We start from the raw sequence: 15256 nt of genomic DNA, 5'->3' as shown, positions 1-15256 counted from the left end.
CATTTACTACTCAGTTAATGTGTGACATTTATTTAACTTATATTTTAATATTTTTTTAATGTTCGCATATATAACACATATTTAATTATTGTATGAGTTAAAATATTTGTTTGAGTTAATTATTATATGACTTGTGACGTATGTTTGAGTTAAAAAACAACCGGATATAATTTAAATTTGGCCAACGTCTTACAAACTATTTTTGTAAAACGTTGGGGGGGGGGGGGGGGGGAGTAATATATATATATATACTAGTTATGGCAGGCCCGTGCTAAGCCCGGGCCCAAACTCAAAATATAAAAATTTGTATAAAAAATTTTTAACCGCACTTTGGATTATTAAACATATCCAAAGTATATCACTTATGTCACCGGAGGAAGAATTATAAGAAGAGGTTAAAGTAGCGAAGCTATCTATTCACAATCTGATTCAAACCAAAATGTAGATTATATTTACATTGCATTTTTGAACAAGCAGTTTAGAATATAGTTACACGACTCCTAAGCATTTTCATAGTGGGCAAGAGTAAAAGCTATAATCATGGATAGTCTCGTATATTTCAACTGCTGATTCATGACCGTCTAGGCCATCAAAAGTTTGGTATGTACAAACCACCAAAAGACCTTTGTACAATCTCTGAACAAGCAGTTTAGAATATAGTTACACGACTCCTAAGCATTTTCATAGTGGGCAAGAGTAAAAGCTATAAGCATGGATAGTCCCGTATATTTCAACTGCTGATTCATGACCGTCTAGGCCATCAAAAGTTTGGTATGTACAAACCACCAAAAGACCTTTGTACAATCTCGCCACGGTCATAATGAACTGCAAATAGAAATAAGGGATATGTAATAAGCATCAAATGTAAATAGGTGAAATAGAACAAACATGGCAGAGATCAAAAGAGTGGATACTTTATTTTCATCAGATATAGCCATCGATAGATGTAAAATGTAAGAACAAGAAGACACAATTTTCCTACAAACAATACTCAATTCAGTACTGATACAATTGATTTTCCATATTCACACTTGATCTTCTTAGTTCTTTAAGTATAATTAACAAACACAATAAACCTTCTAAATAACCAATCAACACTGCGTCTGTCAATAGCAAAGGACAATTACCATCCATATTGACTGTGTATTGAATGATACAAGAAATTTTAACAGTTCTACCGAATCTAGTGACAGCGCCTATGGACCTCCTGATTATAAATGGCCATGCCTTTGAACTGAAAGGAAATTATCTCACAGATTACTAAATTGTGTTGCTACTCTCTCTTCATGTTCATCTCTGGTTGCATATCTATGGTCTCAAATTAATAAACTTCTCTTCACATTTACAAGAGTACCATCTCTTCTCCCCTTCTCCCCTAAGGCTAAACAATGGAAAGAAAAGTCTTAAGTTTTAGCATAAAGCCTGCATAAGCCAACACAGAATAATAACCAAATATCAACCTGACATTGCAATCAGGGGTGGAGCTTCAGTGGTTCGGCAGAACCTTGTATTTGTGTTAAAAGAATCATTTAATAGGTAAAAGTGTTATCTAGAACCCATAAACTAAGTAACTTGGTTCCGTCTCTGATTGTAATTAATACACTTTTTAGAATAGCACTAAACATCAGCTACAGAAACCCCTGCAATTGCAGTGGAGACAATTACCAATCTACATTAATCTTATATAAAGTAAATTAAACATTTTCACAGGATATAGTGACAATCCCTTGAAAAGAAACAATTAAAATAGGCAGGCATGTGAAGCAATCTTAATTAACTCCTTTCATAAGAGTTAACTATACTTAGTCTACCAAGTACTACCTAAGCATACAGATACATAAGACTGTAACGTTATAACGCAGCGACGAACATCATTAAACATCTGGGCAATAGAAATAGGCAGGTATGTGAAGTAATCTTTGTAACTGTACCTAGTCTACTAAGTACCAACTTAACAGTGCTTCGTCATTATAAGCCAGGAAAAAAATTGTAAGTTATAACTGGATATAAATGAAATTCTTGGCCTTGTATTGAGTGAAACACCTTTTCAATGTTTTTAAGTATCGTCGGAGTCGGATTATTTAGCGTAACAGTTTTGTATGTGTTTATAAACTTCTTTTTCGCCTTGTTTAGCTCATTAATCAATTTGATACACAGAAGCAGCAGTAAGATTTCTTTGGAATAGTTGGAAAATACCCATTAAATCAGTTTACGGAGGAGAGAAAGAGATGCTGAACCGGAAAAATATCATTAAAAGAAACATGACAATAATATTTCTAGTCAAATAAGATCACTTATGATTAGCAAGTTGGAACTATGAAAGTTTTGTTAGCATTTATATAGTATTTATTTTACTTTTACCTTAATGGAATAACATACTTGTTTTTACTGGAAATTTAGTTTGGTGTTATTCATGTGTAGAAATGAGCAAATGAAAGAACTCAACTTTTGTTTACTGACCTTTACTTCTTCTTAGTTGGAGTGACTGGTTCGATACCCTTCCTTTTGTTAGAAGATGCAGTTTTTTTGGTTGGAGTTCTTCGCTCAGTCTGTTGTCTTTTGCTAGATGAGGTACTTCCAATGATTATCTTTTTTTGTTCTTTTTCTGTTGCTACCTTGTCGAGTTCTCTCTTACTGCTTTCTCCAGTATTTGTAGAAGTTGATACTGCTGGCAATTGGAGAGTATCCTGCTTCTCAGCAAATGACAAAATGAACAGTTTTGCTGGTGTTTCATCAGAATTCCTAGAAAAAGATTTCTTCAGTTGTACTTTAAACACTTTGTCAGCAAGATGTTGTTGAATAAAAGGAGCTCTTTACGTTCTAATATATCGTAATTAATGTCGATTAAAAAAAACCGATAAATGGTCAGTGAGTGTTATTTCTATAAATACGTGTGCATATGTAAGCATATGTAAGCACTGTAAATTCTCTATATACAGTTACATGGTCTGTTGATTTATCTAGCTCCATGCACAAAGTAGCAACATAAGAACCAACAAGAAAGAAAAACTAAGAAATAGAACTAAAGAAGTAGAAGAAAAGAAATTATTTGGACTATAGCAGTAAAAGAGAAATGACTTGAAATCCCTGTAGTTCACATTCACAAGGACAACAGTTTACATGATCTCAATCAGTTTCATAATGCTAATTGACTATTAAACAAATAATTCCACAAAAATATCCATGCTCATCAATGTGATATTTGAATATTCACATAAAAAAAATGACATTCTAACAATAACCTAATACAGTACCATCTTTTTATAAGCTTAAACCTAATACCATTTACCAAATTTTATTTAATCAGATATCAACCAAACCAGTAGAAATAATCCAAGCTAATAAGGCCCTCAATTTCCTTTTCCCTAACTTGTGATCTTTGAAAATGAAAATGCTGAGGATTTTCCCAATATACCTAAAATTTGGTCGTGCCAGTTTAATCTGGACATTTAAGACCAAACATAAGACAAGAATATTTTTGAGCTGCTTCAAAACAGAAAATTCAGTAAAAGGTCTAAACTGAAACAACTTTAAAGTTGGCAGAATTCTACTATCACAACAATTTCAATAACTTCATCAGATTAACCATGAAAAAAAATGTATAACTTAAGATGATCTAGAAAATTTATTGTCCAGAAGTTACTTAAGAAAGAATTCCAATTGATTTGTACCTTGACGTTAATTGCTTCATAGATTTGTTCAGCTTTCATTGAAAGAAGATTCTCTCCAGGTTCACCTACTAATGTTGCAATTGTCGATCCACTTCCATCTGTAATTTGGACTTGAAAGTGACACCTGTTATATAATATTATTACATGTTATTTATATTCATAAATTATATGAGAAAGTAAATTTGGATTATGGAACGCTTGGTTACCTGGGTGTTAACATTGCTTGTTGATCACAGTTTACACAGTCAATAGCCTTCATTATTTTGGTCCTAACAAAGTTCTTGCATTTTGAACACATCAACTCGTAAAACAACTGCTCATCATCCAACAACGATATTTTACCTTCAACGTGAAAAGATTGCATCTATTCAAAAAAGAAAAGTGCATAAGATTAGTTGTGTTGCTGGTAATGGTATCGAATCTAAATATATAGTAGCATTTGTTGGACATATACCGCCGGTTGTGCTTGGATATTTCCTATAGGTATCGCCTCATCATTTAGTGATATAAGAATTGGCGATGAAGCTATTTCTGGAGAACTTCTTTGGGTATATGTGCTCAACATTTCTTCATTCTCTTTTGCCCTGTAAATGAACATAGTCATATTATTTTGGGTATATACACAGTTCGCTTTTTGTATATGATTGTACTATTAGTCACATATTTATCCCATACCAGTTCATCAATTCTGCAGCCTGTGGATAGGATGGATTTATCAATATTACAGAATTGTATCTTGTTGTCAAGGATGTTCCTGTGTTGTACATAGTATAAGTAAAAACAATTAATATTTTTAATATACAGAGGAAAAATTAAAATCTAGTTCATACCAGCATATGAAGACCGTGCAATTCGTTTTGCTAGGATTATTGGATGTTCTTCAATTTGTGCAGCTAGGTCGCTTCCATCAATCTCAGCAAAATCCTCCCATAAGGTAAAAATACAATGATGCATACTGTAGAGAAGAAGCGGAGATGCCAAGTTATATCACACGAAAAACCGTATTTATAGATCACAGTTGCAAGAATGACAGAATTAAAAAAAAAATATTGTTGTTCCTTTGTTATGCAACAAACATAAGGATGGGTATGGGCTAAGAAGTCAACAAGATTATAATCTAACCAACGTCTATATAACTTTAAACTATATCTGAGCTTTTCAACTTTAAAAACCGTTTATAGATGCCTATCATACAAACTACTGCAGTCCTGTATTAGTTAACCTACTGTAACATGCTAAGAACCTAGGAACAGTTGCAAACGCATCTTCCATTTTCGGTCTCTTTCTACACACAGATGTAAATCCATCCCTAAAGGGGTATATAATTCACTTCAAAAATACTGTGGCTAACTGCTGAGGGTGGCTGAACCACAACTTCAGCAGATGATTTTGAGCTGGAGCCATCCGTAATCTGCTCATCAACTTTGACCAGAGACTTTTCTACCAGATCTCCACCCTTGTTAGCTATAAGTTTGACATCAACCAAATTCTGATCGTCTATATCAGATGCTACATCAAAACTTATAAATTATCAACACATAAACTACTGGAATCACTCACCACTGGTAGGGAACATGAACTATCAAGAATTTGATCACCGTGCAATGATAAGATCTCATCATCCTCATTTTCATTTTGAGATATCATATGTGGCCTACTTTCTTCAGGTACAGTAATAATACTGACTTCTTTCTCTGAATCAGCACATTTGCGATTATCATTACCGGAATATGTCGAACTTGTAGCGTCACCCTTGACTTCAGCCTAGTGACATTCATATTATGACTTACTATACTTTTTTGGTTGTGACAGATCAAGTTACCTATCTTTACCTTGCTCCTATTAAACTTCTGATTGTTGAAAATGGCAATTTTTTAGTGAGATCTGGTAAGGAAAAAAAGTAGTAGTAAACACCAACAACCTTTTTAGTACAAAATTCACCTGAAAGCACAAAAAAGGTAAGATTTTTTTTTCTTTAAATTCTTCTTCTTCTTCTTCTTCTTCTTCTTCTTCTTCTTCTTCTTCTCCTTCTTCTTCTTTATCCCAAAATCTATTCAGTTACTCAAAAACCAAGAATTGAATCAACCTGTAGTTGGAAATTTATTAGTTGATAACTATATCTCATTCCCAAATTAGTTGAGCCTGTTTATATAAATCCTTTGTAAAAGATGAAATCTTGTTCATTTAGTTGAAAATTGTTTCCGTAACGTTACACCATTATCCATCATAAAGGTCCTAAATGGTGTGAACAAGGAATTAGCGGGACATTTTATCTGTAAGATCCTGTTTCCTTAGTTCTTCATTAAGATGTCTTAGTTCTTCATTGAGATGAAGATCTGTGTAATCTGTTATCCATTGTTTTCTACTCTATGATTTCTGGAACAAGAAAATATAGCGACCCTATGAATTAAAGGAGAATCATTACTGGAAGGGAACATAAAATCTGCCTGTATTTTTTAGAAACAACTTTAATCTCGTTTATTCTTCCAAATTTACCTTCAAGCATTATATTTTCCGTAAGATTCCCTAATGTTACACCATTATCCAAATATTGCAAAATTAACTAAGATTCCCTAACGTTACACCATTATCCATGATAAAGGTCTTAGATTGTGTGAAAAAAGAATTAGCTGGACATTTTATTTGTAGAAAGTTGATATCTCACAAGATGAAGATCCTGTTGTCTTGGTTCTTTATTATAATTGCCTTAGTTCTTCATTAAGATGAAGATCTGCATAATCTTCTATCTATTGTTTTTTACCATGTGATTTCTTATTTTCTACAACAGAGGATCAAGCTATTAAATTTATGTTTTTCATTTAGCTAGAAATTTATAAATGAATAAATATGCCTCAATCTGAAATTAGTTTAGATTGTCTGTATAAATCCTCTATATTCATTCTCAATTCAAGATTTAGAAAATTGATTATCTTTTCATACTGAGTGTTAACCTACTGCAACATGCCAAGAACCTAGGAATAGTTGCAAGCGCATCTTCCATTTCCGGTCTCCTTCCACACACAGATGTAAATCCCCAAAGGGATATATAATCCACTCCAAAATATTGCGGCTAACTGCTGAGGATCTACCAAATTCTGACCCTCTATATCAGACGCTATGTCAAAACTTATAAAATCATCCGCACATAAACTACTGGAATCACTCTCCACTGACAGGGAACATGAACTATCAAGAATTTGATCACCATCTAATGATAAGATCTCATCATCCCCATTTTTTTTTTTTTTTGAAACAATTAACATTCTCATCATCTTGATTTTCATTTTCAGATATCATATGTGGTCTATTTTCTTCAGGTACAGTAATGATAGTAACTCCTTTCTCTGAATCAGCACATTTGCAATCATCATTACCATGCTATAAATAAGAACTGTGATGAAATTCATTATGTTTAAAATTATTAGCAATTTTCAAATAAGTAGAATTTTAGTGAACTTACTTTGTATCCATGACAATGATTTGTCGACATTTGTTTCCATGGATACCAACAATCTTTATTGCACCACAACTCACGACAACAACAAGTATGTCTATTTGTAGGGATGCTGTGAATATTATTTCATGAAACGACATATAAGTATACTTTAAAATACACAGTGAAGTACTCCTTACCGAATTCCATGTGACGTGGCTCTTGGTCCAGGTTCGATAAAGATACTGTGTTTAATCTTGTTGGAGCAGGCAATGGTGGATCCTCTACATTGTCTCCCTTTACTTGTTCAATAACAGTAAATCTATCTAGAACCCATTCAAACCTATTGATAGGAATTCCATAGGGCAGAGGTGGTCTAACTTGTGTTGAAGGGAGTGAACTTCTTTTCATATTTTCCTATGTCATCTCCATACAAAACAACTGCAACTTATTCTTCCTGTATTTACAAAAAATAATCAGTTAAATAGATATTAAAGCTCCATGGTAACACATAAGACGTAAGCATCTAATAAAATGAATGGATTATACCGAACAAACTTCATCTTCCAAAGTACTCCCTTCAACACATATTTGATAATTATCAGTTCTTGATTATCTGAAACACAAAACAGTCTTCATAATAATTATCTAGTTCTTGATTAAACACTATGAATACCCACGATATATGAATAAATACTCTCTAATTCTAATGTGAAATAAATACCAAATCTAACATCAAAACGTATTGAAAATACTATAGATTAAAATAAGAAAGAAATTATAAATTATTGGAAAAATTACCGTCTCATCTTGCGCAATCATGACTTGAAATCGTATTCGCCCATCTTTACTTTGTCTTGCTCTAGCTTTTTCAATTAGCTGTACTTTGCATGTCCACTCTCTTGTTTCCGGAGTTATTTCAGTAATATTAAGTCTATATTCCATATTTTGTCGTAGATACTGTAAAATGGGGAAAAGCAAAAAGAGTGAAATAAAGGAAAGGCAGAGATAATAGGGTTAGAGCAATTTGATAAAGAGGGAGTAAAAGGGTTGATAGAGAATTTTGATAGAGATATAGAAGGAAAAAAGATGGGAATTGAGCCAATGAAGAGTCTCAATATCTTCTCCATTTTTGCCTTTTCTATTCTAACTCACCCAACAGCCCCCCCCCCCCCCCCCCCCCCCCCCCCCCCTTCCCGGGAGCACCCACACCTTGCACCAAAAACACTTGCAGCAAAAATAAAAGAAAAAATACATAAAACAATCAGAAAAAAATATGAGTTTGAACTTTTAACTAAAGGGGTTACCAACACACACAAACACTCCAACTATTTCTTGATTTCAATATATGGATTTAATATAGAATACAATGAAATTGAAAAAAGAGTGAAAGATATAGAGATGAAGAAGGTTGATCTGCAAATAAGTTAGAAACAAAAGCTAAAACCCTTTAATTGATCAAAAGACATTAACAAGGAGGAAAAGCAATTTTACCTGGGCCTCAGATCGTGGAAGATGCTGGAAACCAAATGGAAACAATGGAGGCTTTAAAAAAATTGAAACTGACTTTATTTTTGATGATTCATCACAGCAAAGGACAATACGTGCAATGCATTTATTGAATGAGAAAAAAAGTGAAATTACAAAGGTAGCCTGTGAGGATTACAAAAAATTTCTGATTCCCTCCTATATTAAGTAGTAATATATATATATATATATATATATATATATATATATATATATATATATATATATATATAGACACATACACGCACACACAATATATATGACTATTAGAATGAAATGGGAAGAGTCATCTTTGTCGGGTATTAATGAATGAAATGGGAAGATGAAAACATTGTATAACGTGGAATGATCCACGTTATACTTTTAAATTCATTAATTTTTTTTTTGTCTAACAGGGGAAAAAAATTGGGGATATAACGTTGGCCCCTCCACGTTATACCCCTTTTGGTATATTCTGGAATGGAGCACCCCTTTTGATTTATTTTGTGCATTTTAGTGCCCTTTAGGCTCCGGACTCGGAAGACTTGGTGTTTGACAGAGGGGAAGGAAAGGTCTTATATAAAGGAAGGAAAGAATGAAAATGGAAAAGTTAGAACTCCCTCCGTTTCATTGTGTTTGTCTATTTTAACTTGACACGGAGGTTAAGAAAATATATTTTTTTTTAATCTTGTGATCTTAAATTAAAGATATGTCGAATGTATCAAAATGTCATTTAATCTTGTGATCTTAAACATTTCATGTGAAAAGTTGAAACTAAAGAGTTGAAAAAAAAAAGACATTCTCTTTTTAATGGACTAAAAAGGAAAGCAAGACAAACAAATTAAAACAGGTGGATTAAAATTTTATTATTATTTCACACAATTGATAGTATTAATTATCGAGACTTTTTATTGTTTCATAAAAAAAAAATGTGAATTCAATGTTTGAGGATCTAAAAATGTAAGATTTGGATCCATTTTTTTTTTGGTGACACAAACTAAAAGGACACCTCACACAACTAAGGTAAGTTATTTGAATCACAAAACAATTATATATATTTTTCAGAAAAGATGATGTATGGGCAGTCGTTACATTGAATTGATCAGTATCAACGCTTGGCGGCCCCTCGCAAGTGTGTTTGTGTAACCCAATTGGCGCCGGCAAAGCTAGGTTGGAACTATTTGTATGAACATTTTTGGAAAATCAACAAGTTGGAATAATTAACTTTAACTACGTTTGAAATAATTGAAATGAGAAATGATTTGGAGAATTTTCTGTGTGTATTCCAGTTCTAATTACAGAGAGTTATACAAAGTACTCGGACCCTTACTATGCAAATAATCAAAGAATAAAGGGCGAAATCCTAATATCTAATTTTCACTAACAAATTATAACTAACTATACACGTCATCTTATTCTAGAATGTACCAAGAGAATACTATGCTACATATTTACAAGAAGTGGGTCACATATTGCATAGGCCCAAATCTTCATTCTCAGCACCAGAAGCCAAAATCTGTCTTCTTTTTTTTGCGCGGATTGCCCTTCTTTTGGGGTGATCTTTAAATTTGCCCCTCAAATTTGTGGTCTTTAAATTATGCCCCTCATATTGCTGGTCTTTAATTTTTGCCCTTCGCATTGCAACTCTGAGCGTTCACGCAGAAATCACGAGGTTCTGAGTTCGAACCCCCGCTCAAGCATAAATTAAAAAAAAAAATTGCAAGGCAAGGTTTGGGTCGCGTGTATGCCGGACCAGGCATACACTTGTTAAGGAATTACAAAATTTATGCCGGACCCGACATACTCATGCCTTATGGGCAGACTTGGCATAAGTATGCCGGGTCCTGCATAAGTTTGGTAATTCCTTAACAAGTTTATACCGGTGGGGGCCTACTTTTAATGGGCAAACTTTTATGCCGGACCCGGCATAAACTTGTGAAGGAATTACCAAAGTTATGCCGGACTCGACATACTTATGCAAAGTCTGCCCACAAGGCATAAGTATGCCGGGTCCGGCATAAGTTTGGTAATTCCTTAACAAGTTTATGTCGGTGGAGGCATACTTTTAATGGGAAAACTTTTATGCTAGACCCGGCATAAACTTGTGAAGAAATTACCAAAGTTATGCCGGACCCGGCATACTTATGCCAAGTCTGCCCATAAGGCATAAGTATGCCGGGTTCGGCATAACTTTGGTAATTCATTCACAAGTGTATGCCGGTGGGGGCATAGCGAAATTTAAACTCTGCCTTGCGATTTTTTTTAAAATTTTAACTGTGTGGAGGTTCGAACTTGGAACCCATGGGGTTTAGCCGAAGGGAAAAATTTAAAGATTTCAAATATGAGGGGCAAAATTTAAAGACCACCCCAAAAGAAGGGCAATTCTGCGAATTGCCCATCTGTCTTCACATTGCCAGAAGCCCAAAGCTTCATTTAATCGTGAGCCCGTGTAGAATAATGACCCTGTCCAACACTAAAAGGAGTTTGATGTGTTTGAGGTTTTTCTGATGTTTGTGTCCAAACTCTTATCTCGTTTTTCACTTCTTCTTCTTTCTTTTCTCTGTAAATCAGTTATGGCTTTTGCTTCATCATTGACCATGGTTGTTTCTTTATCCTCAATCGATAATTTCTTCTTGTCAACATTGTTACACCTCATAAAATCTATACTAAACCATATTTCATGACTCAGGAGGTTAGAAACCCAAGAAGGAGAGTGTTGGAATCGAAAATATGTTCAGTTCAGAAAACCCAGCGTTACGCTACAAGGGACACACCGTAACGTGTGTTACGGACCGTCGTTCATACCGTAACAGGTATGGCTTGAAAAATTACCATCTTGTAACTTGGACCAAAGAACGGTTCATCGTTACAGACCGTAACACGTGTTACGGCCCGTAATAGGTCGCCATAACCCAACCTCAAAAATCAGACCGTCACTGAAAATTTTACACACGTTACGGTCCAGTGTTACAAATTGTAACATGTGTTACGAACCGTAACATGTGTTACGGACCGTAACACGGTCCGTAACAATGCCGTGACTGAGACAATTAAAAGACGGGAATTTAGTTTTGTTTCATAAGTCTCATTCCTCTCAAACCCTAACACGAAAGTTCTCTCCTCTCAACTTCTCCAAGCATCAAGGTAAGATCCTTAAGACCATCCTAAGAGAATCCATCAATTTCCTATGAATTCTAAGTAGGAATTTCATGTTCTTAACATAGAGTTTTCAAGCAAATGCAATTAAAGGGATTCAAGACTGGGCTTTGGGATTCTTATTTAAAGTTCAGATTTTCATTACGAGTTTGGAGGGTTACCAGGTATGTAGAGTTTCTATCTACGTGTGAGAACATCATTGTTCTTCCCCACGCCCTTCTTCCATAAATTATGAAGTTATACGAAAACTAGGGTTTTGACCATGATCATGATAACCCTAGGCCCATGTCCCATGATTATAATATGTATGAACTTGTTAGTAATTCTTCATTGAAGTTCTTGATAATTCCTTATGGTTATTGAGAATCTGTCCTAATCTATGAAAAACCCATGCTTTGCATCCTATGGGTTCTTACATGCAAGTTATGACTATTATGATATTTTCAAGAAATATACTACATGTTTTACAAGTTTTCATTCAATTATATTATATAATTACTCTCATGCCATGATATAAGATACATACATGCTAAATACAAGTCATGCTTTCATGAAACCATATTTACAAGTTATGTCACGAAAATTAAGAGCTTCTTAGCCAACTATTTCATGTTCATGTTTTTGGGAGTTGCACAAATTACCGAGAAGGCTCGAATAGCCTGAAACTACGTAGCCACCGTAAGATAAGGATCGCTCAGCCTAGTTAGGACGATTCCTTAATTTTCCACTGAATGGATCTATCAGGCACATTACACCTTATACCCTGGCAAGGTATGGGGGCTCTGCTCGTCCGGCGAGGTACCAGACTCCACGTACCCACGTGGTGATATCATGTTGTCGGTTTATGCAATGCTCTCCCTACTTACCATGTTTTAACCATGTTATATATATATATATATATATATATATATACACACACACACACACACACACCAGGTTTTCAGTTTCGCTTCTTATCATGTTATTCTATGTGTCATGTTATTTCTTTCAGTTGCTTTACATACCAGTACATTCAATGTGCTGACGTCGCCTTTTATTGCCCATATATATATATATATATATATATATATATATATATATATATATATATATATATATATATATATATATATATATATATATATATCTATATATGCCAGGTTTTCAGTTTCGCTTCTTATCATGTTATTCTATGTGCCATGTTATTTCTTTAAGTTGCTTTACATACCAGTACATTTAATGTGCTGAAGTCCCCTTTTATTGCCCGGGGGCCTGCATTTCAAGATGCAGGTACTGGTTTTCAAGACGACGCACCTGCCTAGTAGGACTTCGCACTTATCAGCTTGTTGGTGAGCCCCATCTCTTCCGGGGCTTAGACATTTATTATTTATTATTTTCATGATAAGATATGCATTTAAAGGTATGCTGGGGCCTTGCGAGTATGTTTTCATGTTCAGACTTATGTAGAGGTTTCATAGACTAGACTAGTCAGACATGTCATATCAGCTGCTCAAAGTCGGATAGCCATTTTGGCTCATTTATGATATTTCCGCATTCATGTTTTAAATTAGTATTTTATTTAAATGTTATGATTCTCATGTTTTATAAAAGCTCATGACACCCATGTTGTATTTCTGCTCATGTATACCTCATGATGATTCGGCAAGCCATGTGGTTCGCTCGGTCACATGCAGTATGACACCGAGTGTCGTGTTTCGCCCATGCCATGGTTCGGGGTGTGACAAACATTCCCCTACAAGTTGGAGGGGAGAGATAGAACCCTCAACTTGTTCAAGATTTGATGATAAGAAACCCTAGAAAGGGGCTTAGTGAACAAATCGGCAAGTTGATGATGTGAGGGAACAAACGTCAATGAGATGATGCTAGAGAGGTACTGCTGTCGAACAAAATGACAGTCTAAATAAAATGTTTTGTCGTTCATGAAATACGAGATTCCAACCAATATGAATAGATAATTGGTTATCGGAGTGAAGTTGGATGGGGAGAGGTGGTAGAGCTGATAGATCTTCGAGCAACCTCACTAACTGGGTAATCTCAGTAGTAGCTCTTCTCATAAAATGATATTCCGCTTATGCGGAAGATAAAGAAATTGAGACTTGCTTTTGATTTCCAAGAAATTGGAGCACCACCCAAAGTGATAAAGTTTCCACTAACAGACCCTACGCGTGTCTCTACAAGATGCCCAATCTGCATTGCAAAAACAAAGGAGTTCCATAAAAGGCTGAGAAGAAAGAAGAATACCCTGACCCGAAGCTATTTGTAAGTATATCAAAACTCAAAAAGCTGCAGATAAATGTGTAGCAGTAGGATTTCGCATGAATTGGCTGAGACATAGAATAGCATATGATAAATCAGGTATCAGGTCTTGTATATGTAAAATAGTTAAGCTTCTCAATCAAATGTCTATATATGGTAGGGTTAGGTAACAAAAGACCATCATCTGCCGGTAATTTAGCATAAGGGTCAAAGGAGAGAAAATAGGAGCTCCGGAGCAATCAAACTCCTGTAGAAGATCTTGGGTGAATTTCCTTTGACTAACTATGAACCCTTGAGTTTCTCTAATGATCTCCATTCCTAGGAAGTAATGAATATTCCCCAAATGTTTAACCTTGAACTCAATATTAAGAAAATGAGTAATATCAACAATTTCTGAGATATCATTGTCTGTGAGAAATATACCATCGATAAATACAACCAAGATAGAAACAAGATCACCATTGGACTTTAAAAAATAGAGAATAATCATTTATGGAACTAGAATAGCCCTTAAAATTTAAAGCACTAGCAAGTGTTATATACCACTGTCTTGAGGCCTGCTTCAGGCCATAAAGAGACTTTCTTAGTAAACAAACATGATTAGGCTTAGGCGGACTAATACCAGTGATGTTCGGCCTAAAATACATATATTAACTATTATTTGCCTCACATTTTAGTACTTTTAATCATCTTTTGAGTATTAATTATAGTAATTTGTGCTAATATGATATTTTTACTTCGTAGGAATAAGCATAACGAGAATGACAATATTTGGAGCAAAAGAATTGAAGTAACCCATTGAAAGTAAGCAGAGGACGAGCAAAGGAATGCTTGAAAATGCAACTGCCTAGAAAATTAGAGGGAAGTTCAACTTGGAACACTTATTAAAATATTGAAGAGGAGCCCAAAAGCAAAAGAGAAGTCCTGAATTCTAGTATTGTTGGGGAGAGAATTAATTAACATATAAGGTGCTGTTATATATATATATATGAATGTCCATATAGTCTAGGTTTTCCACATGTTCTAAATAAGAGTAGGTACATGTACATTTGGTGGCATGTATGAAATGAAGAAAATGAAGCAACACAAGTTTGATTTTAACTCTTGGTGTTGTCATTGATGACTTCATCAAGAGATTTACCATCTCTATAAATAGATGGTTAAGTTCTCAATTTGTGAAGAGATATCAACAAGAAGTGAATACAATCTCTCTCTCCTTTCTACAAAGTTATTA

General features: G+C 34.5%; 1 protein-coding gene across 6 annotated transcripts; it reads right to left on the bottom strand.

Moving 5' to 3' along the window:
• Nucleotides 1-401: 401 nt before the first annotated feature.
• LOC132640891 (replication protein A 70 kDa DNA-binding subunit B-like) lies at nucleotides 402-8764 on the bottom strand. Of its 6 annotated transcripts, none has more exons than XM_060357694.1 (12): nucleotides 8599-8761; nucleotides 7906-8064; nucleotides 7654-7720; nucleotides 7305-7561; nucleotides 7132-7237; nucleotides 4502-4626; nucleotides 4347-4425; nucleotides 4126-4255; nucleotides 3878-4035; nucleotides 3672-3795; nucleotides 2461-2687; nucleotides 402-825 (listed from the first exon to the last, which is right to left on the bottom strand). In XM_060357694.1, exons 4-11 carry the CDS (start codon nucleotides 7513-7515, stop codon nucleotides 2463-2465), a joined length of 1158 nt encoding a protein of 385 aa, XP_060213677.1. In that variant the 5' UTR covers nucleotides 7516-7561; nucleotides 7654-7720; nucleotides 7906-8064; nucleotides 8599-8761; the 3' UTR covers nucleotides 402-825; nucleotides 2461-2462. The 6 variants fall into 6 exon arrangements, with proteins under 6 accessions (XP_060213677.1, XP_060213680.1, XP_060213682.1 ...); XM_060357697.1 differs by having other exon boundaries at nucleotides 7132-7222; XM_060357696.1 differs by lacking the exon at nucleotides 402-825 and adding an exon at nucleotides 832-1381 and having other exon boundaries at nucleotides 8599-8764.
• Nucleotides 8765-15256: the final 6492 nt, after the last annotated feature.

Source organism: Lycium barbarum, chromosome 5 (genome assembly GCF_019175385.1).
Source record: "Lycium barbarum isolate Lr01 chromosome 5, ASM1917538v2, whole genome shotgun sequence".
Taxonomy (NCBI): domain Eukaryota; kingdom Viridiplantae; phylum Streptophyta; class Magnoliopsida; order Solanales; family Solanaceae; genus Lycium; species Lycium barbarum.
This window is presented reverse-complemented; position numbering and strand designations above follow the sequence as displayed.

Coding starts and splice junctions, on each gene's coding strand:
- LOC132640891 (XM_060357696.1), bottom strand. CDS start 7,515: ATGAAAAGAAGTTCACTCCCTTCAACACAAGTTAGACCACCTCTGCCC. Junction 4,036..4,125: donor ATATCCAAGCACAACCGGCG/GTATATGTCCAA, acceptor TTTTTTGAATAG/ATGCAATCTTTTCACGTTGA. Junction 3,796..3,877: donor CAAGCAATGTTAACACCCAG/GTAACCAAGCGT, acceptor ATTATATAACAG/GTGTCACTTTCAAGTCCAAA.